Source organism: Miniopterus natalensis, chromosome 3 (genome assembly GCF_054644295.1).
Source record: "Miniopterus natalensis isolate mMinNat1 chromosome 3, mMinNat1.hap1, whole genome shotgun sequence".
Classification (NCBI taxonomy): Eukaryota; Metazoa; Chordata; class Mammalia; order Chiroptera; family Miniopteridae; genus Miniopterus; species Miniopterus natalensis.
This window is the reverse complement of record NC_142083.1, coordinates 43,516,708-43,544,561: the sequence shown is the minus strand read 5'-3', so window position 1 is coordinate 43,544,561 and position 27,854 is coordinate 43,516,708. Positions and strand designations below refer to the sequence as shown.

The 27,854-nt window shown below is 38.2% G+C and overlaps 1 protein-coding gene across 1 annotated transcript in view; it reads left to right on the top strand.

The window, feature by feature from the left end:
* The window catches only part of EDIL3 (EGF like and discoidin domains 3), a 357,017-nt gene that overhangs the window by 167,845 nt on the left and 161,318 nt on the right, over positions 1-27,854 (top strand). The window contains exon 4 of the mRNA XM_016210330.2: positions 552-680. Coding sequence (XP_016065816.1) covers positions 552-680 — 129 coding nt within the window. The remainder of the gene's footprint in view (positions 1-551; positions 681-27,854) is intronic.

Below are 27,854 nucleotides of genomic sequence, written 5' to 3'. Positions count from 1 at the left end.
CCACCAAAAAGCTCTCAAAAAATAGTCTATAAAAGTATTGCAACCAGCTATCCACGTCACTTGGCCTATATGGTTACCGTCATTTGCAAGTTTATTCTTCCACCAGCAGGGTACAGAGCTCTTCAGCATTCATAGCTGCAGAAATTGCCATTCAGTGTTAGCCTATAAACATGCAAAAGGTATTTTACAATTTGGAGACGTTAATAACACTACTTAGTGCTGTGTGTCAGACACTGCCCTGAGTATTTTATATGTGATTTTTTAAATTTGTATCATTACCCTTTGAGGTAGATTCTATTGGTATTGACATTTAACAGAAGGTGATTCTGAGGCACAGAGAGGTTAAATATATCCTTCAAGACCACATGGCTAGGAAACACTTAAGCCAGGATTCAAACCCACTGGTCTGCAGAGCCCACATAGCTAGTACATCTCCTGTACCACTAATATTCAAAACACTTCTCTATGAAACAGTTAATTGTATAATGTTAACCCAATGTTTACTTTAGAGCATATGAATTATGCAGTAATACTTTTTTCCTGTTTTTCAGGTCCCTGCATTCCTAACCCATGCCATAATGGAGGAACTTGTGAAATAAGTGAAGCGTATCGAGGGGACACATTCATAGGTTATGTTTGTAAATGTCCCCGAGGATATAACGGGATTCACTGTCAGCACAGTAAGTTATCCATGGTCATTGTGCTTTTATTATTACTGATTGCAAAGTGTACAAGTCATTATCATTTTGTTTGTAGTGGAATAATAGGATCTTTTGAGCAGCAAAGAGCCCCAGCAGTTGGCTGGCGCTGCTTCTCTCACACTGAATACACGGCCTCCCCAGCCAAGGTCCCCTAGACTGTGTCCGGTCCTCCTGGTGGTGGGGGACTATCCATCTTTTGTTTCCCTTTTCATTATTGTTCAACCGCACTTGCAAAATGTTGCTTTTTTTATTAAACTGATACCTGTCTCTTTTATACTTGTGTGGAAGCTACACTCTTCAAGCTTTCCAGATACAATTCTATAGACTAGGTTCAGAGATGATACCCAGGAAAGAAAAGAAAACACCCCGCCACCCCATCTATAAGCCAGTTTCCTCCTCCTTAACATGTTGGCATTTTTAGCATGAAAATCTTTGAAAGTTCAATAAGTGTGGTATTTGCACTTCTCTCTTTTATCCCCATTCGTATTTATCCTGGGAAGTTAAACAAAATATATCCACTTGTGATGATTTCTTCTCAGAAGTAAAGCTCAACATAAATGCCAAATGAGTGGCGTGGGCCCTTAACTGCTGCAGGGGTTCAGCAAGCAGGGAGGCCACGCTGGCCTGTAAGCTGCCAGGGAAGCCCCTTCCCTAGGCTGCAACCTGTGAGCCGAGCTCTGATGGGGGGATAGGATGTTGATCAGGGGAGGGGAACAGGGGAATGAATGGCACATGGTGGGACACGTGGAGATAGGAACTCTGAATAGTGGCCTTTAAGGCCATTTGTGCTCCTTACAACTGGCATTTGTAATTGTCTCTAAGAGCTCTGATCACCAGTGAGGAACTGAGATGCTGCTGTTTTTCTGAGCCCAGGTCCTGAGTTGCTAAGGCTGATTCTCCCTTATTGTAGCATCAGCGCTCAGCCTTCACACATGAACACCTCAACACATCCCCAGAAAGACAGAGATGGGAGCCCAGAGTCCTGGTTGCTTTTCATCTAGTTGACATTCACTTAATTCTGTGAAGACAATATTACTAACTTACTTATTAACAAAACTACAAAGTGTGTCAGAACAGTGCCCAGAGGGAGACAGTCTGGCTGCCCAACTTGAGCTCCTCAATTCAGAGCTGCTTGCACACAGCACACACACACTTACAGAGGAAACCCCCCTTGAAATGAGAACAGAGCTTTCATAATGCGCTGTGGCCCAGTGCTCAGAGGCAGGAATTGCACCCAAGGTCAATCATATCATCCTAACTTTCTCTTTTCTATGCTGCAGGGCCTCAAAAGGGAGAGAGTGAACATATACAAAGGCAAATTCTGACTGTTAGAAATCCTTAAAAGGACAGTATGTGGAAGGCATGTGTAGATCCTAATGTCACTTAAATATTTCATATTTATTAGCCCTTTCACCCTACCCTACTGCTGATGTCAATGTGAAGTTGGGGCTGGCCCTTAAACCCCTGGTTGAGAAACCCCAAATCTAAATTCCATCTAATAATATCTGTACAACAACACAAAATTCTTTTCACATCTCTGGGCTTTGTTTTCTTCATATTATGAAGAAACATTGTAGTTGCAGTTATCTTTAATAGCCTAGAAGTCCCATTGAAGACATCAAGCCATCATGCATTTGTACCAATATAAGTGGGTGTGACCTAGGCACATGGGGCAGTATCCACCCGCCTCTGACCCCCACACAATGGCTGGCTGTGGGCCCTTTCAAAGGAACCGTCATGTTTGGAGAAATAGAATAAATAATTCATGCCCCCATTCTCCACAGTAGAACATACAAATCTTTTCTCTCTTAGTTTACACCATACTCAAATAAGCTCATCGATCCACATAATTGTGTTGAATTGTTCTTGTGAAGCAGAAAGAGACCCTCCCCCTTACAGCAGCTGATCCCCCACAAGACCTTACGCCCATGTTAGGAATTGCAATGGACAGCCCTAGGCTTTGCTATTCAATTCAGAACTGGGATTTTGTGGTCTAAACAAGTTGGTCCCTGTTCTCTGAAGTGCATCACTATTAGAGGCAACAGAGAACGGAGGGGGGAAACAACTGGATTTGGAATCAGAGACCTGGATTTGAGACCTGACCTTTACAGTTATTGGATAAGTGACCTTGAGCCAGTTACTTGACCTTTGTGCAATTGAAGACATAAATGGAGGAATTGAACTAGAAATAGATTATCTTTGTTTCATAACAGCTAGGAGAGTATTATGACTAAGTGGGTAGCTTGCTTACTGTACAAAGGTTTTCAAGACTTCCTCTTTATAGATGAAATTGTAAAGGATTTAAAAGTCCTGGGAGCCCTGAGAGCTTTTCCAGGTAGGACAAAACAAAAGTCGTTCTTTTAATGACTTGTAAGAACCACTAGGTATTTGGTTTTTTCCCCCCAGTAGTAATAATTGTAAGGTCTAGATATGCTCTAAAACCTTGCTACTCAACATGTGGCTATGCATAAGCAATGCTTGGAAGCTTGTTAGAAATGCACATGATCAGGTGCCATCTCAAACCAACCAAAATGATCCCCAGTCGACACCCATGCATATTGAAGTTTGAGAAGTACCACCCAAGGCTTTCAGTAGCTAAAAGTAATCATCTCATAGATTAAGGTAGCAACTTCTGCATTCAGTTACATAACAGTAGTTATAAGCAAAATATTTATTGTTTTTGCAAATCAAAATTTTTATTGAAAATCAATGAAAATTATTTATAATATAAACATTGCTTTTAGGAGAAGAATTTTTAAAAATTCTTCAGACATCCATAGGTGGGGGGAGCTATTTAATTTAGTTCTATATGACAGAATGTGAATTAAATATAGTTTGTAATATAGCTAAATAGTTAAAGAATTTTAAGTTTCATGACACAGGAGTGACAAATACACAGTTAATAGGTATAGTCCTATTGAATCAGTATCTTTGGTCAAGGTACCCTGGATAAAGATAAAAGCATCTGTATGATCTTTAGATGCACCAAGCTTGATGATTACTGGCTTAAAAATGACTTTTAGCCCTGGCTGGGTGACTTAGTTGGTTGGAGCCTTGTCCTATAACTCAAGAGGTTGTGGGTTCGATTCTCAGTGAGGGCATATACCTAGGTTGCATATTCAGTCCCAGTTGGGATGACTATGGGAGGCAACTGATAGATATTTCTCTCTCACATCAATATTTCTCCCTCTCCCTCTCCCTCTCCCTCTCCCTCTCCCTCTCCCTCTCCCTCTCCCTCTCCCTCTCCCTCTCCCTCTCCCTCTCCCTCTCCCTCTCCCTCTCCCTCTCCCTCTCCCTCTCCCTCTCCCTCTCCCTCTCCCTCTCCCTCTCCCTCTCCCTCTCCCTCTCCCTCTCCCTCTCCTCTCTCTCTCCCTTCCTCTGTCTCTAAAAATCAATAAAAGCATATCCTCAGATAAAGATTAAAAAAAGAAAAGAAAAGAATGACCTTTAATTTCCAAATTATATGGAGGAAGCATGCTGTTAAGAGAATACTTCTGGATTAGACCTGGGTTTTTGATGCAATTCTATTTTGATGAAGTGATGGAATCAGTTAGCACTTAATGGTTCTGAGCTTCAGTTTTATCATATGATAATTCAATTCAGTTTAACTCAATTCAACAAGCCCGAAGAACTTTACATTGTGTTATGTTGTGGAAATAACATGTTTATGAAAATTGGAATTAATAATCCTTTGCACTGCTTCCCTATGCTTAATGGACTAATATTTTAAAATATATTGGGAATTCCTATTGGTTATTCATTTTTCCCTTCTTTTAAAAACATTTTAATTGTAATTTTTTAGAAAAATAAAATTGAGTAGGAAGCTCCATTTGGAGCTTTATGCTTTTCTATAAGAATTCCTCTCTTAACACCCCTAATTCATTGGTGATTATTATTTTTAAAAATTACTCTTTCTAAATTAGCTTCATGGCCTCTTTATTTTAGCTTTTCCTCTGGAGGATGGATTTGCCCTAATAAAGGATTCACTTCAGAACTGCATGGAATTACCTGAAGTTATCATTGACACTTGCAAACTATATAACTTACATGGGTTAAATATAAAGACCTCTAAGAAGACTTTCAAAATAGACTCCTCTCCAACTCCAAAAGAATTTCTGACTGTGAATTGAGATTTCAAGTTTTCCTGTTCTTTGATGTTTTTGCTGGTCGATGTTGACCCCTTTAACTCTGTAAGCCAGAGGCTCTTAAACTTGGTGTACATTTAAACCATCTGACAGTGCAGAATAATATTCAGATTCCTCTTGCTTATTCATAGATATTTCAATTTAATAGATTTAATTTTGGACCCTAATCTATTAACAAGTGTCCTAGTGAATCTGACACTAATGATTCTAGAACACTGGTTCTCAGCCTTGGCTGCTCATTAGAACCACCCGGGGGCCTACGAAGAATACTGATGCCTGGCTCCCACCCCAGAGACTCTTATTTAATTGGTCTGGTGTATGGTTTAGGCATTAGCAGCTTTAAAACCTCCCCAGATGATTCTAATGTGCAACCAAGGCTGGGAGTCAGTGTTCTAGAACCACACTGTGAGGAATTACTATGCCTTAAAGGAGCTAAGCAGAGAAATACTCAAGGAGAAATGAAGCTTAGGATACACAAATGGAATCCCAAACTAAATGTATAATCATGCATCCTTATTGCATTTTGTCATTCAACCTTTGCTTAATAGAATGGAAATTATCTTACAGCAAGAGCCCTTGACTGACTGAAAGAATCACGCCAGAGGAACATTATTAACTTAGTGTCCTTAAAATACATTATCCCTTAACCTATCTTCAGTAGCCAGAGTTCCCAGGCATCTTTATTTGGCTGTCTGCACCCTTTGCAGGAGCCTCACACTGTCCCGGCCGAGGTATGTAGTGGACACTTACACAAAGACACTATTCAAATACAGACTGTTTGTGGTTTTTGCAATGAAATCCTCAGCTATTCACAAACTCAAAATATTTGAAAGCTGCTATTTAGATAACAGTTAAACGTTCTCCCCCCACCCCCAGCCCCCGTTACTTATTAAAAGCAATCTGATTGTCCGAAGAAAACAAACTCTGAACAGAATTATGCTCAACGACTTTTGCCAGAAGGTTATACTCATGAAGGTGGTGTACTTATACTAATAGGACTGACTTTCTGGAACTGATTAGCCTGGGATTTTATAAAGGACCTCTCTAGGAATAGAGATGGTACCTCAAATACGGTTTTTAAAAATTTGTTGCATGTAATCCAAATTTCCCAGGCCTCCCAGTTTGTGGTGAGGTTGACGCTGATTTCCAAATTCCTGTTGCTGTTACCTGCCATTTGCCACACCATTTGCCCTTGTAGAACCTCATTCTCCCCTGAAGCCCTCCCCAGTTCTGTCAGGAAATAAATTATTTTATTTACACATTAAACAAATATTTTGTGAGAACTTACTATTTTACCAGGTTGCCACGCCTGCTTAGGAATGAGCATAAGCTCCCTGGCTCTGCTACTGACCCTACCTTGGAAATCTGGCTCGGGGGCAGGCCACTCTGACTTCCACTGGTGGCCACCCGGTGACTGAGGCTGCACATGACCTGAGGGGATATCCGGGCAAGCTGAGCCATTTTAATGACTTAGTGATATACTGTGTTTCTTGGGACTGGAAAGTCATGTGGTGTTTCCCAGAAACTCACCCATCCTTTGGTGCTCAGCCTTCCTGCTTCCTTGGCCTAACTGTCCTTTCATTCAGGGCTCAAACTGCCACCTCAGGCAGGTAGGGGGACAGACACCATGGCCACACCTCTCTTATTCTCATATTTACTATCTCTCCCGGGGAGACACTCTGCAGACACACTTCACCACAATCAGTTACAAAAGCCATAGCCCCTGTGCACATGGTAATACGTCTCCTTAAGGCTCTGAAATGTACTCATCCAGCGGCATGTGCTAGCCCCTGCCTCCGTGCTGAGCACTGTTCTGGACATGGCTACAGCACTAAACCAAAATAGCCACGTCCCTGGTGTCACAGGACTTCCATTCTAATGGGGAAAGGGACAATAAAAACTGTGACACACACATTTACTATACAGCCCAGCAACTACACTCTTGGGCACTTATCCCAGAGAAATGAAAACGCAAGTTCACCCAAAAAAATGTTTGGAGGTGTTCATAGCAGTTTTGTCGGTTATAGCCAAAAACTGGACTGGACCCAGATATCCTTCAACAGGTGAATGGTTACACAAACAGCGGGTGTGTGTGTGTGTGTGTGTGTGTGTGTGTGTGTGTGTGTGTGTGTGTGTGTGTGTGTGTGTGTGTGTGTGTAGTGGAATACTCAGTACTCAGCAATGAAAAGGAAGGAACTGTCTCCAGAAAAATTAAGCCGAGTGAAAAAAGCCAGCCCCAAGAGGATGTATACTAGCTGATTCCAGTTACATAACATCTTTGAAACGACAAAATTTTAGAAGCAGAAGACAGATGAGTGGTTTCCAAGTGTTAGGGAGTGAGGAGGTGGAGGTGAGCGTGGTTATGAAAGACGACATGAGGAATCCTTGTGGTGCTGGAACTGCTCAGCATATCGACACAAACCTACGGACATGATAAAATTATATAGACTTACTTACATTCACATAAATAAGCATAAGTAACACTAGAGAAATCTGAAGAAGCTTGATGTGTTATAATATAAATATTTTAGTTGTGCTTTATATCACAATTTTGCAAAATGTTAACCACTGAGGGGAACTGGGTAAAGTATATATCGGATTCCTCTATTATTATTATTTTTTTTTACAAATGCACATGAATCTACAATGATCTCAATAAAAAATGAAATTTAAAGAGATGACTTAGAAATGTATAATATCAAGCACTAATATATGCATGAGGATAGGGACTGTGGAGCAGAGTTACCTGAGTGCTATTTTAGAGCATGGCCAAAGAAGCTTTCTCCCACTGCGTGACCTTTAAGCAGAGACATGAGGTCAGGGGCCAGCCAGCTAACCAGATGGAGTAGCAAGCTTAGAGTCCTAAGAGGGGTCTGACTGGAGCATGGTGAGTGGTGAGAAGGGGGGGCCAAAATGAGACCCAAGTGGTAGTCAAGGGACAGATGACGTAGGGCCTCATAAACCAGAGAGGACTTTGTAGTTTATTGTAAGTGTGGAAGGGCACCTTGGGAGGGTGGAAAGTACGTGAATTAACTTTTGTTTGGAGAGTGACCCTGGCCACTGGTGAAGACTAGGCTCTGTTAGGGGTAAGGGTGGAGTGCCTGAGACCAGCTGGGAGATGGTGGCTTGGACTGAGGTGGTCATAAGGAATTGGAGGAAGCTGAACAATGTTCAGATTTGGAAAACAGTTTGAAGTGAATTATACTGTTATTTTGCTAATGAATTTCAGTAGCATTATAATATATATTTTTTTTACTTCTTGTCATAGTCTTGGGGAGTGTAATATATTGTTATAATTTCCAGTGCACCTTGTTATTGACTTTTGTTTCATGCTTTTAACAGCATCGTTAGGATAGAATCTAGAATTCGATAGAAAAATATGTAATTTACATACATATGTAATCAATACCTTAAATATATATGATGTTATTTAAGATACTGAATTTTCAAATTTTGATATTTTTAAAGGACCTGTTAGACTGAATGCCTTTAGATATATATATTCTGTCGCTTTATCTTTCACATTGGCTGAATCTTAATAGCAAAATACAGAATATTTTAAAGAAATCATTATAATAGAAATGATATGTAAATCAAAAGTGATATGATTGCATACTAAAAGATAGTAATGATCATGAAAAAGAGAACATAATTTACGTTTTCATTGGATATCGGGACTCACAGCTGCACTGAGTAGATATTTACTAACAGCAGCTTTTAGAAGGTAACTTAACTGATTTTGCTCTCACTATGATTTTGCAACCACACCATAGCCTATAAGTTTAATAAATTTAAGGCAATATCCTTTGGAAATAAATTATCCTTAAATATTCAGGATTTTTAAATCATTTTATAAGATATATCTTAAACTTGAACATTTCTAAGAGAATTCTCTCCCCCAAACATATGAAAAAGGTTCTTTGAGTGGTAAGTAAAGGAGTTACTTCCGTTTCTAAGTAAAATGAATATAGTTTATTTGAAAAATTAAGGCATGAAGTGGGTTTAGAACAGAAATGTAGAAGAGACTCAAATTTCAAGTCCTCTGTGCTATTAACAAGTCATATGAACTCGAACTAATGATTATGCTAAGCCTTGGGTTTCTCATGTGTAAAATAGAAGTAACTGGGCCCTTTGCCTGCTTTTAGGCCAGGTTGAGGATGCCCAGGCAATTTAATATATATGTTGTTATGTATAATTAGAAGTTCTGTACACCATAAATTATCATTATCATTTCTGATTGGTTTTCAAAATATTTTTTAATTATGGTAGAAGAAATTGGTACTAAAATACTCATCTTTTCTGAGCTGATTTTGCAGTAGATAAGATGGAACAGCAGATGTCTTAAAAAGCAGAGTGTTGTAATTAGGCATGTACACCGTCTCGGTAGGTGTGGTGAGAGGGAGGAAGGCAGGAAGGAAGGGGCAGGCCAGGAGACAGATCCTATTATTCTAGCTGTGTGCTTTTCAATAAAGCTCCGTAGAAGAGTTATCTATATTCAGTGTCTCCTGTGTGCTCTCTGATTACTTAAAGACTATATCTGGATTCTGATCACCTCTTACGCCTCCATGTCTTCCCTAAGGCACCATTACCCACTATGACATACTCTTAATGATTGTGCCGTCTTTACACTGATCCCTAGTCTATTTTAAAAACAACAGCCAGAGTAATCCTCTTCAGATCCAACTGATAGTCGGTCCTCTGTGTACAAAGCCCTGCACAGTTTCCTAGTTTACTTGGAGTAGAATCCAAGGTTTTAGTGACCAAAAGAGGCCACCACATTCAGTCGCAGCTTCTCTGGCCTTATCCCCCACCCTGCTCCACCCTGAGGACCCCGCTCTGGCCTCACTGTTGTCCTTCTCTCCTCAAACAGACCACGACCTCTTCCCGCCCGGGGCCGCTGCCTTTGTGTTCACTTACCTGGCCTCTTTCCTTGATCAACACAAGGCCCTCTCTCTCATTCTTTCTTGATACATCTTTGAACAAGTGACAGTTCTGCAGAGAGCCCTTTCCCAGCTACCTGGAATAAAATGTCATTCTGTAAACCCTTACGCCACCATCTCTCTACTCTCCATTCCTCTTACTCTCTTATCATTTTTAACTTCCTCACCACCTGGCATATATTTATTTTTTGTTGTTATGCTTTCCTCAAGAAAGTTAGCTTCCTAAGAACAAGAATTTGATTTGTTTGGTTTTTGCTCTATGCCTAAAAGGCTCATAGTAGGTGCTTAGTAAATATTTGTTGAATAACTAAGTGCGTAACTCAACCATTAGTGTGTTAACCAATTAACCCATCAGTGTATCTTGGACTAATAAAGACCTCATCTTCCATGATGTTGGGCTCTGTGAAAGACAAAAACAAATGAACCAAAAGCACCTAGGAAATGACAGAGCCTTCAATAGCCTGTGAAATTAGTGTGGAGAAAATACTGCTTCATCTAAAAAGACTCTTATGGCCAAATAAGTTTGAGAACACTGTATATTTTTTTTCTTACTTTTGGAGACTGTCAATGTTCATTAGCTTCTGAAGGCTCTGGGGAGCCCTGCAGTTTCTAAAAATGGTAGATAAATAATTGTTAGTTAATTTTAAACTTGCTTCATATTATTTAACTCAATAACTCAGAAGAGAGGGGAGTGGGAATGACACTATAAGCTCAGATGGAGAGTTTAATCTTGAGGCAAAGGAGAGAGGACAGATGAAAACAAAGGGAAGCAGAGAAATGAGAGGTGAGGGAGTTATTGTCAAATGAATGGTCAGTACGTAGGAGGCAAGGGCGGGGTGAGGCTGAAGACTAATTCAGGGATCTTTTTCTGCACATATACATGTTTTAATGCAAATACACGTAAGGAGAAATGTCCACCCCTGCATCCTCTTTACAAGCATTGATTCAGCACTTAAATTCTCTCCAGAAATAGTGATTATGTTAAAGGTCGCACCGCCTGGCGGTGGCTTCTTCATCTGAGGGATAAAGGAGTGAGGCGCAATGCTTTGCATCAGATTATCTGGAAAGCTGTTTGCCACTTTTCCTACTAGACTCTGTGCCATTATTTGTGGTTTGCAGTCAGCACACTCTTTTTTCTTGAAGTTGCTTTCCTACATATACCTTCTCACCGGCACGGCCCATTGTCCGCCGCCTCCTCTGTGTGTGCCTCAGCGCCGCCGAAGAATGGATCGAGGGCCTTTCTGAGCGACACTCACGCAGCCCAGGCAGCGGGTCCCTCAGGAGCGGTAGTGTAAGGCAGGGGCCAGCGGCTCTTGGAGAAGACACTGCACGGGAGTTACCCCCGTGGGAGAACCGGGTCCTCAGGAGCCATACTCACAGGTAGAAGGTAAGCAGAGTAGAAGGTGATTCCGTCACAGATGAGCTGGTGCCGAGGATGTGACCTTCCCAGAACTGTGCAGGTGTATAGTTGCTTTCTTTATAGAACCCTCCATCATCTGCGAGAAGAACGGTCCATGAGCATAATTAAATGCAAGGGCGGGCGTCTAGCTCTCTGTTTCCTTTGCTAGCCTTTGCACAGCAAGAGGCGTAGTCAAGGGCACCAGCTCTGTAAGCCGAAAATGCTCTCTTGCCAAAACCTGGCCCTGGCCTAACTCTCCTCCTCTATTTCCATAGTCCCCGTTATATACCTGATGCTTTGCGATCCTCCTTCACTTGCTGTCCATTGCGCTTTCCATCCCCTCTCACTCAGCTCTCATTCCAGGCCCAGATCACCCAGGAGCGCTTCCATGAGCCCCCCTCCTTCCTCAAGCAGGAGAGCCCCTACTTTCCACCTTCCATGCCACTTCTTTCTTCTTTCTTTGTACCTTGTTTTGTATTTACTTGGGTATTTCTCATCGCCCCAGGTAACTTAAACAGTTTCCACCTGAGTCATCCTTGATTCTTGACCATAACCTGGAACTGTGCCTTGCACTTAGTAGGTACTCAAATGTATTTGACAGATGGATGGATAAGTGAGTGACCAATAAGCTCAGTAAACACTTTCTTATGTTTGATGACCAAAATAGAAACCTAGAGAAAACCATGGTGAATTGCAACAGAGATCATTGCAATTGTCTTGTCTCTTGCCCTCGACCTGTTGAGGTTACTTGCCTTAGGTGTCTGTTTTATATACCAGTTTATTCCTTATGTCTGGCAAGGTGTTTGTCACGTAGTGGGTGCACAGTAAACATTTGTTGAATGAATTTATTATAATATCGGTGTATACATTTCATATAAATTCAGGGAATCACATGTTTCTCTTTTCTGAGGTACAGAGGTGCTCCAATGGTATCATGCACTGAGAATGGTAAAAGCTATTTTGCTTACCTGACAAAGAAAAACTTAATGTTCAAATCTAGTATTCTATTTTAAGTTCCTATTGCTCCCACTCTACTGTATGGTTTTGGATAATCTTTTTTTATTTTCAGGTATCTTAAGATGCAGGAATTTTGCTGCAACCTGTTTCACAGCTTTGTGCAATAAGCAGGATATATATTAAAAATAAATAATTATTCCAAATTCTCCCCAATTGGCTCTGCATATGTAATGAGAACCGCAAAGCACAGTGCAGCATGTACAGCAGTACAAATAAATCCCTGTGGTCAGCTCCAGAGGTACAAGTCAGCCTTTTTTAGAGGCAGGCAATTACTCCTGATTTCCATGGAGCTATGTATAGATGATTCACCGTATCTGAATAGAGTAAGCAATGGGGTCCACTTAGATATTGATAAGGTATTACTTTGGTGACAATATGGCTAGCATTGTTTAGAATCATTTTCTGTGTTTTCATTTAGGATGAAATTCATTGTATATATCTATAAGTGTACATGTGTAGAGATGTGTGTGTGCATATATATATATATGTGTGTATATATATATATATATATATATATATCTTGCTAAAACAATGTCCATGTTACTATGTTACTACCAACATTACTCTAAATTATATATTGGATTAATGACTCAGGATAGCAGATTGTTATCTTTCGATATACTGGTTAATCTTTTAAGCCTGCTTAGTTAAGTTCCTAGACTATCAGTTTTTTTAATTTATAAAGTCATCTAAGGTATTTAGTGTATCATTGTGTTGATGATCTTATGTATCGAACACTAAACAAACGTGAAATTACTTAATGGGCTCTATTTTTTAATTGATGTTTCAAAGTCATAGGTAAAATAACTTGTTTCAACTTCTCTTTGAGCATAGTCCAATAAGAGTGTAAATGACATTTTTATCTGAGAACAGTCTTTTTCTTTCCCCTTCAAAGCAATTGAATTGAAGAAAAATATTTATGGTCAGCTATCTTTCTGCTGTAGTTTATGGCCTGCCTTTCTCAAAAGGTTCAGAGAATATATTTAAGATGAACCTCCTGGTCATTTTTTCTTTTTCAGGGACTTTGGACATGATTTGGTTTTTATCATTTAAAAGTAGAGTCACTCTTTGAAGTTCAAAAGTTTTGCCCAACTTTTATTTTTAAAGTGTTCTCAAGTACAAAACTAAAGAGCTTTGCTGGATTTTAAAAGTAAACTCTCTTCTTTTCCCTAAAGAGTTCCTTTTAAAAAACAACATGATTGATATTAAGTACACTAGTAAGGACAAAGAGACTACAGGAGATCAGAAAGAAACAAAACACTAAGTTTTTCCTTCTATTTTTTGTAATGACGTTTTATATTCAATTACATACAAACTGGTAACTTAACGTCTGCCTAAGGAGCTCCAAAGACAAGAGGCTGTGACTGCATCTGTCCCCACCTGATACAGAGCAGGCAAGGAATTGTTTGAGGAATAGACTGCACCGCTAGATTGGCAGAGAAAGAATGTGTGTGCTGTTTCCTGAGGGTCAGATGTGACTCAGAGCCAAGCATCTGTGTTATATTAAGAGGAATGGAGCCTAAGAGGAAAGCCAGAGAAGTTCTCTGACCCACCAGAGTGGTGATCCATGGGGAACCGGGACAGATGCTAAGGTCACAGAGTGATCACTATATGCAGTGTATGGTGACCTAGCAGAGACGGCAGCTGGAGGCAAGGAATTTCAGGGATGAGGTATTTTCAAAAAAAAATGACAACCTTGCCCCAGGAGAGAAGGAGCCCACAACTGCACATCTGCCACCTCCAGGGGTCAGCAATGCCACATTTCATCCTGAACAGTAAGGAAAACGTTCATCTCATTTACTCTGATAATGAGAAGTCCAAGTGCAGTTAGAGTGGGGGATGCGCAGGAATGAAAGAGAAGCTGTGACCCCAGTTCCCTTCCCAGTTCTTCCTTGGACACTGCCAGGAGGTTCCCCTGCCCTGTGTCTCCCACATTGGAGACTTTGCTCTGACGTTTCTCTTGCATTAACCCTCTGCAAGGGGCAAGAAGGCAACGGAAACGAAGGAGCATGCTTACCTGGAGGCAGATCTAGACCGTGCTCAGGGTACTCAGAACCCAAGAATGCTCTGTCCACATGGCACTCTGCTTACTCCCAAGGCCCATGTAGGCCTCTCCTCCGTATCTGATCTGCCATTGACGGACCGTGTCACTGGTATGCACACCTCTCGGCTCAGAGACAGGCCATGGGTAGCTCTTTGCCGGCTGGGGCAGGCAGAGCCTGGATGTTCCAGATGGTTATCCACCGAGAAGGGTGAGTTGAAAGCCTTTTCTTACAAGGTCCTCACTTTGATTTTTGAAGCTCCGAGGTATCTGAGAGTTCTCATTTCAGAGTAGTCTTCCTCATTGTTACAAACATAGGAGAATAAGTATACAAAATGTAACAATTTATTAGCTTTATTATAACTTCTGAATGTTTTGTCCAGACCCTGAAAATGTTAGGACAGGGCCTGCTCCTTTCCGAAGGTAATTTTCCCATCTTAAGGAAGGCCAAAGCTGGGGAAGAAATTTTCAAATGGGATATGATTATGAATTTTTAGATGCTACAAGACTGGACTTATTTTAGTACGTAAAATATAAGTGATTGTTGTTTATTAACTGAAAGTAAGCTAAGGATATTTTTATTACCTAAAAGCAAGCAGAAAAACTATGAAACTGCTTCAAGATTTGATTCAGTGATAGGTAGAAATAAATTATCTAGTATTAGATAATGTTTTTGTTTGTTTAAATCATACACTGGGAAACTTTTTGGTTGATAAAGAACCCAGTGTTGATTTTTTGCTTTGAGTGACTCATTCTCTTATAGTCACCTTGTGATCTTAGCATCTGCCCAAGATATATAAGCATGAGTACAAGATTAGTCATTCCAAACCCTTTTTAAAAAGTTAATTGTCTGGAAGCCAGCCTTAGAAATGTTTTTGTGTGTGTGTTTTTCCTTCCTTCTGTTGAGAATACTTCATTATTTGAAAATATTGAAAGAAGAAGATATTTGAAAATATTGAAATAAGAAAATTCTAATTCCATGCACCATCGTTCTTCTCTAGAGATCATAAGTAATTGAGCATGGTTTTATGCTTAAAACCAAATAGGGCGTGTGTTAAATCCCCAGATCCATCTTCCTAGACACTTAGAGTGTAGTTGTTTTCACACTGACATGCATGTACCCTGGAAGAATACAAGAGACAGTGCTGATAGGTGCAAAGAAAATGAGAGAACTTGTATGTTTATTTGTTGTCAACAATTATATGTATTAATTTTTCTACTGTTGGCCACAGTGCTTGACAGAGCCACCTCAGGGGATTTGCCTGTCAGCAGGACACCAGTGCAGAGGTACCGAGGGGAGAGTAGGAGTTCTACAAAGCAGCTCCCTCTCAGAATAGTGTGGTTGCTGATGTTATCTAGGTTTAATGAAAGTAACCCTCACCAGATCCACAACTGGCCTAAAAGAAAATCTGTAGAGAAATGTGAGATTGGAAAATTACCAGTAATGCAATAAGAGAAGAAAATAGCAGCGAATGTTTCTTCCCCTATTATGAGCTAAGCAAAAAACATTATGGGATAAAGCAGTGCCAGACTCATCATATCTAACAGGACACTGGCTCCCAAATTGAATGATCTACATGGTGTATGATATATTTTTATATCCATCATTATTATTGATAACTCAGTGTGAATGCCATGTTTTGAGATATAAATGATATTATGAAGCCAGCCATGGGAAAATGCTTTAAAATGTTTATTGCAACTTTTTCTCATTAAAAAAAATATGTATTTTTACATGTTATAATACAGGGTAGGGCAAAAGCAGGTTTACAGTTGTTCATATAGAAAATAATACAATAATTAATAAGTAATAATACAAGAATAAACTCTGTTTCTCATACTCACAGCTGTAAACCAACTTTTACCCCACCCTGTGTACATAATACATTCATTTAGCAATAATTGTATGTAATTTTAAAACACTTAACTATACATGTATTGGAAGTGCATACCACTCTTAAAATTTTACTGATAGAGATATAGGATCAAGAGTTTTGAGACCATGGTTAGAGGACTAGAGAGTATTGAAATTTTTTGAAGGAAAAAATATACTTACAATATATTATTCATATAAGCTTGAACTTGTAAGAGCAACCAAAAAATGAATGTCTTATTATTTTTATGTTAACCCATTTTCTCTGCTTTCTAGCTAACCCAAAAGGCACCAATTTTTACCTGTCAATTTGTAATCTATTTGATTATTGAAACAATATGAAACCTCAATAAGAGGAATTTATGCAGCCCCAGGAGAAATACTTGTGACAATGTCCGCACTTTGGCTTTCATACAGCGATTTAAGATGAACTTACTCATAAACGCACTGTTCATTTATAATGGATAGTTAGTTGCCTTTTAACTAGTTTGGTTAATGGAAGTTTCTATTCATTAATTTGTATTGCAGAGTGGCAGACAGTGGCTCTCTGGAGATGCCTGTGGCTAAAATGTTTCCACTTGGCTGTGCATGTACAGGCAACTGGAATATTATTAAAATATAATAAAAATGTTCATTGTTTCTTGTTATCGTTGTTTGTTCCTTTGTTATAGGCACCAGAGGGGCTACTTTGACATGTTTTGTAATAAATTAGTTTTGGGGGAAAATGACTCTAGGTATTTGGGGGAGTAGAGTGTGATTATTAGATCAATACCCTATATACTGAAAATGAAAATGAAACCCATCAGCATGGAATGACATAATTGAATTCCTTGACCCGAAGGTTGCAAAAATTAAGGTAAACACCCTCTTACAGAAAAATGGAGAATTTATCAAAATGCTTTTTTTTCCTCCCAAAGTATTAGTTTTTCTACACATCTTAAGATGAAAGTTTTATAGACATAAAACCAAAGATTTTTACATTTATGTGTTTTTACATTTTTAACTATCCAATTTTACCATGTAATTGAGGGATAAATAGCAAATCGAAGCAAAACCCATTCTATAATAAGGTAGTACTGTGCTCTGTGTACATAACTGTGAAATGTAAATGTGTCTTGTGTATGCTGGAAGCACTTTAAAATGATGTTTTAGTCGTCGATGTGTTTCTGTGTTGATGTTCTGAATGTTCTTTTATCTCCCAGGTATTCTATTTTGTAGCATGATTCTGGGCGTGTCTCTGAGAAAAAGCCGACACATTTAGATATGTATGAATGCAGCTGATTTTTGTGTGTTTTGCTAGTGGGGATTGGATGAATTATTTCCCAGGTATTCACTTTCATTTCCTCCAGTGCAGGTACTGTTCTTCTAAACATCAGAGTAGTATTCACTTTCAGAATTAAGATGGAAATTGGTAAAACCCTTAAGGTTTCCTGTTTTTCTGAATTGGTGTATAAAAGTAGAGAAATGAGAATGCCAAAATATTACTTGACTCTGTCCAGTATAATTGATAGATTTATAAACCAGTCATATTTCCATTTATTTTTACTTTTACTTACAAGGACATCTGGTTTTTCAAATGTATTTTTTAATCTTTCCTCATATGTAATGAAGCTTGTTGTGCCTAACAGTTTTGTCTGTATGCTATTGTAATACTCTAATTATATGCAGCATGCTGCCTCATTATAGCAAGACTTCTTTGTTCAGTAATATATTCTAGCTATCATGGTCTAGAATATTTTTGAAACATCCATTTTTATTTTCACCAAAATATGCAGCATTCTAAGGCTGAAGTATTGTTTTATTTTAATTAACTTTTCTGAATATTTATGCATTTAGTAACTTATGTATTTAGCTTTGCATTTGCTATTATTTATAATTTATAACACATCTCTATAAGAATTTACAGTGGAAAAGCAAATTTACCCACAAGAATTTAGAAGAATTAAAAATACTTATCACCTTCTAGATTATTCTCTCCACTGGCTTCCTTACAGAAGTCACACGGGTTGGCAGCTCTGTCACTGTCAGAAACACTGGGTTATACAATGTGGGCAGAATGGAAAGGGCCCAAGAACAAAGGGCCAAAAAACAAAGTACGAGACTTTGTAATTTTAAAAACTATATTGATGTGTTCAGAATGTGAACGTTCAAGAAAACAGAGTTTGAGTAGATAACACTAGAAACTGTGTGCTTGCGTGTGTGTCATATATATTTTTGCAGAGTTTGGGGCATCTCATCCCTCAGGACTCCCCTCCCCTTCTTTATCTTGGTTCTTCATAGTTGTTTGAATGTTATTTGTTGGGCACCATGTCTCACATTTGGAATGTATATAAAACTGTTTCGGAATTAATAATAGGAGTAAATCTCCTACTTCATTTAAAGAAAGAACCAAAGGTTTATTTAGACTTTTTTGTCAAAGACTCCTCAGCTTTTTAGTAGAATCAAAATGGTAAAGTAACTATTCTGAAAGCTTTATTAAGAACCTACTCTTCTCCTTCTAAGGAGACTTAGAAAAATTCTTGGTCACGGTTACTTGCTGGCATAAACATTTTGATGATGATGGCACTAAAGAAGGAGGAATGAAATGAAAAGAAGAAACAGGATCCAGGAAAGGATAGGATGGCCCAGAACTCCTAGGATGTAGCTGGCAGCAGGCCTGGGAAACAATCAGCCAAAGTCTGAATAATTCATCAGAGGGCAGGAGAACATCCTTCAGAAGTATGGGAAGACATTTCAGTCAAAATATGGGAAGATTGTGATCATTTGCTGAATAAGTTTGTACTTCAACAACAAAAACAAACAAACAGTAAGATAGTGTGGGGAAAAATAAGAGAGAAAGAAACTCTTATAAATACGAAGCATCTAAAGTGACATGATTTTGAACAACTGATAGAACATACCAAAAGGAATCCATGCAACTGTGTGGCCAGAACAGCCTCCATATTGTGGCACATTTTTGCTGAACCACAGTGTTTGTGGTTGGTTCTACAGTGAATAATATTTATATAACGACTGTACTATAAATACCCTTCAATTTCCAATTTTTGCAACCAATTATGTACAGGACATTAAAGAATTAACATACAGATGGCATCATTGCCCCAATTTTTCATCCCTCCCTATATGCTTACTCTTTGTTGTATGGCTTTGAAATTCTTCCTGGAAAGGAGGAATATAGTTCTCTTACCCCCTCAACTTTGAGTCTGGAAATGCTACTTGGTTTGGGCAATTTCATGAAGAGGAGTGACAGTGAGCCACCTCTGAGCCTGAGTCTTAAGAGGTTTTGCATGCTTCACTTGCTCCTTTGAACTTCTGTTGACCCCATCACAGAGGCGCAAAATATAGCTGCTGCCTCAGCTTGGATTTCAGAATAATCACACAGGGAGCGGACTGGAGCCCAAACCCGCAAGGCCAAGCCTGGCAGGATCTTTAGTCAAAGCAGAGCACCTCAAGGAAGCCCACCTGAGATCTCCTGACACCACTACCGCTCATTGACGTTCAGATGGTGCAGAGGTAATGATCATATGCATATTGGATGCCAGGGAGTTTGGTGATTATTACACAGACTACCTGTAACTCTCACTGACTGATACACTTGCCAAAATGGGACAGAAGGTATTGTAAAAACATAAATAAAATTTTAATTGTGAATAAAAGAAGTAGAGCAGTAGAATAGGAAAGAGATATGAAGGGTAATATATAGCCTTAATGTCTAAAGCAGATGAACAAAAAGGAGGCTTATATATATTGTTTAAGGTCGTAAAAATAACCAATAGAAAAACTAAAACAGTTATATAACTAACAGAATTCAAAAGAGCATTGAGAGTAAGAGGTAGTAGTTTTTGGAGATCATTTTCTCATTTAAGAAATATAATGAGTTGTCTATTGATGATGTAAATAATAAAATAAAAGCCATGGACTAAGTTATTGTACCTCCATAGTTATAATTTGCAGCAGGTAAATAAAAATAAGGTGTCAGTCATTTTAACTATTACAATAACCTATTGCACAATTACAATTACAATTACAATAACCTTTAATTTCTTTAACATGTAAATTTAGTATAGTTTAACGGCAGTACCTATAAAGAGCTCTATGGATTCCAAAAATACATTTGCACATTTAGTAAAATAGATCATCCATAGATCTTGTCCCTTTACCTCTGCAGGGCTTCACCAAAATATTTTAAATTTTGCCATACCTGTGGATGAATTCTACTTCAGAAAAATATTAATATTATTTCTGAAGAAACTCTGTAGTCCGTTTAGTTGAAACCACATAATCTTTCCTTTATCCTCTGAAACACTGAGATTTAATGAGTGTAGGGAAATAAGTTGCTGCATAAACTCAAATCATTATACTCAGGGCCAAATTAAACAACCAAATTAAGTGGATGGGGTTACACTTATACTTACTATTTACAGATATTGAGTCAATTCACAAATCATTGGATTTTATTAAAAGGAACTAAATTTTCTTCCTGTATTAATCTTACAATAGCATAACACAGCAATGCAGTTTCTAATCAGACCCATTCCTCTCTGACAGATTAGGACCATTTGTTAGAGCTCTTGTTATGAAAATAGCCAAATATTTTAATCAGGTTCATTGGAGATGATGGAAACTGTTGCCCTGAAAGCTTTCTTTTACAATGTGAAATTACATGGTGAGTAATTACTGGAATTGAGATTTCCATATTAGTGTATATTAAAAGAAATTAATAGTGAAACTCTCCTTTAAATATGTATATTTAAAGCCATGCATCTTATATAAGAGAACTAGAGAAAATTATTTCATGGTTCTTATATGAAAATTGCAGTCACTTAAATAGATGCCATGAATGCAGGAAACATACCCATCAATATACTTTATGAGTTTCAGAAAAATTACTGGGAAATAAGAACTATTAGGGAAGGTATGAGTAACCCCAGTTATAGTTTAATAATCTTCAGATTTCTTATAGTCAACCATACCACAAATAAATCCAATCTGAAACCAAAAATATATGAGCAATAGAAAACCTTGCAGTTATGTTACTTTCCTCCATCCATCTTCATTCAGGGCTTCCCGCAAAGCCCTTCTTGATGGATGAAAATAACCTGCTAAGTCGGAAGTGAACCATCGTGAAAAAATTAGTACTTTTGTCATTTTTATGAGTACAGCTCCTTCTATTAGTATGTTTTATTAAACTACTCAGTCTTGCCAATGAGACCTGCCTCGTTTCATTTGGGCTGCATGGTGTTCACTTTGAGATTTAAGTGTAAAACAACAAAACTGTCTCTGATGCGAATTTGAGAAGGTGATGCTCCTGCCTGACTTTGTGGGCCTGTAATTGTATTGTAATGTGTGTGCATAGTGTGTGTGTAGTTGTAAATGTACAGTTGATAAATACGTGAGTTATAAAAAGAATGTGGACGTGATCACTTTCTTCATCATCGATGTGGAGGCATAATTACCATATAATAACATACACATATTCAAAATGTGCAGTGCGATACAATTTGATAGATGCATGCACCTATGAAACCATCATTTTAACCAAAATACTGAATATTTGTATTGCCCACAGAAGTTTCTTCCTGCCCCACTGCTATCTGTCCCATCTATCCAGCAACTTTATCCCAGAGGGCCACTGATCTGCTTTCTGTCTCTACAGATTCATTTGCATTTCTATAAATTTATATAAATAGAATCAGAAAATATGTTCTTGTTTTCTCTGATTTCTTTCACTCAGCATCATTATTTTGAGATCACTTCATGTTATTGCTTGTATCAGTAGTTCAATCATTTTTTTATTAAGCCGTAGTCAGTTGTACAGTAGACCACAGTGTGATATCCATTCACTGATTGATGAGTATTTTAGTGGTTTCCAGTTTGGGGCTCTTACAGATGAAGCTGCTATGAACACTCATAGATGTCTTTGTATGGACATAAGCTTTGTTTCTCTTTTGTGCATACTAAGGATTTGAATGGCTGGATCTTAGGGTGAATGTATGTTTAAATACTGGGAAGCTGCTTCTGAACTGATTACATTATTTTACATTCTGACCAGCAGTGATGAGAGATTAATTCACCCATGTCCTCGACAACACTTGGTGTGGTCAGTGTTGCTGTTGTTGTGTTTCTTAGACACTGCAATAATTGTTTAGTGATATCTTTTTCTTAGTTTTAATTTTTATTTCTCTATTGATGTCACACTTTTTTCTTATGTTTATTTGTCATATAAAATATATATTCTTTTATGAAGTGTCTGTTCAAAATATTTTTAATGTTTTTATTGATTTCAGAGAGAGGAAAGGAGAGGGAGAGAGAGTTAGAAGCATCAATGACGAGAGAGAATCATTGACTGGCAGCCTCCTGCCCGCCCCCTTCTGGGGATCGAGCCTGAAACCCTGGCATGTGCCCTGACGGGAATCAAACTATGACCTCCTGGTTCATGGGTCAGTGCTCAACCACTGAGCCACGTTGGCACAGCTGTTCAAGACTTTTACCCAGATTTTTTGTCATCTGTTTTCTTCTCATTGAGTTTTGATAATTCTTTACACATTCTGGATACAAGTGCTTCATCAGATATTTTATTTGTAAATGTATTCTTCCAATCTGAGCTTACCTTTTTATTATCTTAAAATTGATTTTGAAGAGAAGTTTATAATTTTAATAAAGTACAATTTATTAATTTTTATGGTTCCTGCTTTTGAGGTTGTAGCTAAGAAAACTTTGTCTAAACTGAGCCCAGAACAATTTTCTCCCATTTCTCCCATACATTTTTTTTAATAATTTTAGGTTTCACTTTAAAGTCTACAATCCATTTTGACTTCATTTTTGTATATAGTATATTAGATATGGATCTTGGTTTTGTTGCATAGAGATATTCATTTGTGACACAAGCATTTATTGAAGACTGCATTTATCTGCAGAATTACTTTTTTTTTTTAAAATCATGATGTACCTTTATATACTTTTCGTTATATTTCTGTTGCTGGGGATTTGTTGTGTTTTCTGAATCTGTGGCTATAATTTTTATCATATTTGGAAAAATTTGGGCCATTAAATATTTTTCTGCCTTCTTTTCATCTACCCTAGTTGCCTCAATTTTAGGCTACTTATACTTGTATTCCATAACTCACTAATGTCCAATTTTTTTTCTCTCTCTTTTATTCTATATAGTTTCTATTATATCTTAAAAGTTCACTAATCTTTTCTTCTGCAATGTCTAATAGGCTTTATTTTCTTCTAGTGCATTTTTTATTTCACACATTATAGTCTTCATCTTTGGAGGTTCAACTTGGGTCTCTTTATATTTCCATGTCTCTACTTAACATTTTCAATATATGGAATGCAGGTATGATGAACATTTTCATATCCTTGTCTGCTAAATCTAATATGTGATTGGCTTCTGCTTTTTTCCATGCTATTAGTCTCGACTAATTTAACCCTGTTGAGTGCTAGATGCTCTGTAGTCCTACGTATCTGCTTGAGATTAGTCCTCTTGCATAGTTAAGTTGCTTGGAAACAGTTTGGTCCTTCTGGGTCTTGCTTATAAGATTGTCAGGCAGGACCAATGAGGTGTTTAGTCCAAGAGTAATGATTCCTCACTCTGCAGGGAAGGCATTTCCAAGTCCCCTGCCCAAAGCCCCATGAATTAGTTTATTTTCCAGTCTAACTGAACAGAGTTTTCCTGGCTTGATGTGATCTCCAACTATTGCTCCCTCTGGTGCATTTAGATGGTTCTTTCCTCAGTAGTTTGCTCGCTTGCTTGAGCTGATCCAGACTCTGCCGAATCCCTGAGGGGCACTCCAGTGTTCAGGATGTTATAGGCAAGATGAGAAGACCTCAGTTCTTGTCTTCTTGAGGGAAAGATTTCAATCAAGAGACAAAGTATAGAAAAGAAAGCAAGAATTTACTGACTGCAGCAAAAATATACTTTGGGCAATGAAACAAGGAAGGGCACAGAAGCAGCAACAGGAGAGCCCAGGCTGGGCTGCTTTGGCTCACTGGGAGGTCAGAGAAAAGGGGGCCTTGGAGACAGGTTCAGGGGGTAAGCCCAGGAGGAGCTGCCTCTGCCCATTGCTTCCCTGGCTGCGAGCCTCATGGGGTCCCTTAGAGGTCAGGGGACATGTGCATGTAGGGGAAGAAGAGGGAGAAGGGAACAGCAAGGGCTTGCTCCCTGGAGGGAGAGTGCATTCAGACCTTCATTTGCAGGGGTTTTGAAGGTTGGGCATTTAGGGGAGGTCTTAGGGGTGGATCAATAGAATATTCATCAGCATTATGCTGATATACCAAAATGAGATTTATTTTCTTAATTTGTCTGTCCTTGGGTATGGTTGGCATATGGCATTAATTGGATTTCTGTTATCTGTCTCCCTGAGTAGGGTGATTTAAGCTATTTACCCTCTGGCTGGGGAGGAGAAGTGCCAGCCATTTACTCTTAAGTGTCCTTGGTTTAGGGAAGGTAGTATTTACTAGGAGGCTGTTTACTAGGAGGCTGCAAACTGCTGTTTACCTGTCTGTCTCAGTTTCCCTATTCCGCTTGTCCTGGAATTTTCCCAGCTTTTACTACAGGGTAACACTTTCTTTCCTAATGTTTAGTGTCTTGAAAACAGTTGTTTCATGTTTTGTTTTATTTATTCTGTTGTTTCAGGCTGGAGGGCAGATCTGGTCTCTGGTACTATATGTCTCGGCCAAAAGCAGAAATTATCTTGAATGCCGTTATCACTTTTAATGAAGAAATATGCCAGTATGGCATATTTAACAATAAGTAAGGCAGAGAAATGAAATATAAAAAGGAATGGCGTGTCCGCAGCACTTCTTGGGCACAGAGTAGCGAGTGGGTTGCTGGAAGCAGCTTCTTCCATGGTGGCTGGAGTGAGGCAGAGGTTCCTCGCCTCCAGCTCTGCCAGGAGCCCAGGAGCACTCCCGTCATTATGGAGATGAGATTTGGGAATCGGAGGGACGGGCCCCCCAGCTCTTTCTCCTTGGCGGGGACTGAAATGCTAGGAAATGAAAAAGGAGCATTCTCTGTATTTACTGCCCATTGATGTCTGTCAGTCCTAGGTCTCAGTGATCTGTCAGTCAAAATGTGTAGAGATTTGATGCTCCAGTTTTTAAAAAAATATTAAATGTTACCACTTTAGGAAGAAATATATTCAAGAGTATCTGTTGAATAACTCCATTCAGTGGATCAAAATTTTCACAGGCTTTGCAATTATGGGAATAAATACTGTTTTTCATGCTTCTCCAAGGCAAGACTACTCATCTGTAGAATATTTATGAAAATGCTACCATTTATTTACTCTGATGATAACTCCAAAAGTAGAAGCATCTGTATACAGAAGTCTCATTAAAAATGACCTACATTTTAATTCAGCAGCAGAACCAAGAAAGATTTTACAGAACAAAATGAATATGGATTAACCTGTACTGCAATAATGTGGATCATTTTTTTACAGTCCTGAGCGTTTACAAGATATTTCCCCATAAATTACCTCATCTAATCCTGAGAGTAGCTATAGAAGTTGAATAAAATCCATTATTTTTGGACATCACCTTTAATTATGCTTATAAGATAAAAGTTCAAAGATATTGAACTGTAAGAACAGGAAGTATTCTTATTTTATCATCTCAGTCTACATGTATCTGTAGGTGATAATTGATTTATAGAGTTATTTTAAGAAATTAACTCTAGAGTTAGGTGAAATTCCTTTTCAGTATATACAAAAGTTAACTGAATCCATGCCTGTTACTTAAATGTGGCACTGCTGAACTGCTCATCATCTTTAGTGTAAGTTAACTGTCTAGTTTTTTAAAAAAGGTATGGTGACTGAAGAGAAAAACAATTCCACTTGGTGAATTGAAAGTTTTCATTTATTACCGTAAAAGCCTCTCTTGGTAAAAATATATCTTAAAAAGGCATATTGGTGTTTAGTCCTTCTACTTACAGCTTGTATATGAAGTGAAATAAGTGGTTACCTACAAGTTTCATGCAGTTTGTATCTTTAAAAATATTATGAATTAAATTGCTGATGAAGTGCAAATTGGTAAAACCACTTTAGAAACCATTTTAGCAACATATACTAAATATATAAATGACTCAGCCATTTCACTCCTAGGTATACCCAGAAAAAATTCGATATGCTTATGCACTGAGACCCATACAAGCACACTTGGATTCTTTTATTTCCAGCAACCAAACACATGCCAGTAACAACAGAAAGGGACACAGGTAAGGCTCAGGGGGGCCTAAACACCTTAAAACTGAATCCAAATTTGGTAGTTTGGCATAAATGTATATTTTTCTAGAGAAAGTGCCCATAGGTGGAAAAGCCTAAATTATAGATCTTAGTTTTGGGCCTACCACAGGAAAAGTTTAATTTTAGCTATATCTGCTAAGGCTATTTCTCTAAATCTGCCAAATTTAGCTTAATTCATAAGAAGTTTCAATTATGTGTGGCTAATATTTGCTTCTACTCTTTAATTCATGGCACAAATTACACATTTCTGATCTGATGTTTCCACCAGCACAGTAAGAGAATAACTTATAAATAACATACAGTTTACAAATCAAAGAGTAATTTGTATTGTTTAGAGATTAAACTTTATTAATTTTAAAAAACAAGAATTAATTTCCAGTTTAGAAACAAAAATATTTTTGCTGTAAAAAAACAGTGATGATACTAATATTTTACCCTATCCTCTTTACATATAGCTGTTGCCCCTCCTCTTAACAAAGAGTAACAAACTTTGAAACATTAACCTATGTTTTATAAAAAAAAAATAAAAATAGCAACATAAAGTGCATTGTGGTAACTTTTACTGTGAAATGCTATAAACCAATGAAAATGAATTCACTGCAGCCCCCTGCCACAGCATTGTGACTGAAGCCACGAACAACAGAGTACATACAGAATGCTTTTCTTACTACAAAGTTCAAACGGAGGAGAGAACAAATGATAATGCTTGCGAATGCATATTTAAATAATGACGCTGAGAAACCAAAGTGTGAGGCTGTGATTGCCATTGTGAGCAGGAGATGGGTTACCTTGGTGAGGCTGGAGGGAATGTTGTGAATGGGTGGGTCGGCTGAAGGCTGTTGGAGTACTGGCAGTGATTTTGTGTTTGACCTTGGTGGTTTTTACACAGCTTGTCTTTTAATAATAACTTAACTTTATTGTTTTCAGTACTTTTTTTGTATGTATGCTATCTTTCAAATAAAGATTTTAAAATAATGTGAATTGTAACCCCTGAAAATTAAAAGTTTCAGTTGTATAGATATAAAATATATCCAGGCCCTCTATAAACACACACACACACACACACACACACACACACACACGCGCGCGCGCGCGCACATACACACACACACACACGCACACACACCCCCCAAATGTATTCCTTTTATCTGAATGTAAAGTTCAAAGGCATGTATAACAAAATGTAAAAGGAATGTATAACAAAGAAATCTGTGCGTATTTCTAAGTAGACAAGCAGTTGTAGATTTTAGGGACAAAAGAACAGATGCTCATTAAGCTCAAACCACTTAAGGTTTTGAGAAAAATTACTAAATGGAATAAAGGAAAAAAGTATAACAAAGCAAGATTTTAGGACTAGAGTCTGTCCCAGAACAGCAATGTTAATATTTTTAGAACACTATAATCATTTTGAGATCGAGGACCGTGCATTATCCCATATCTGTTGTCCTCAACACATAGAGTGGTACCTTGAAGGCAACCATGAAGGGA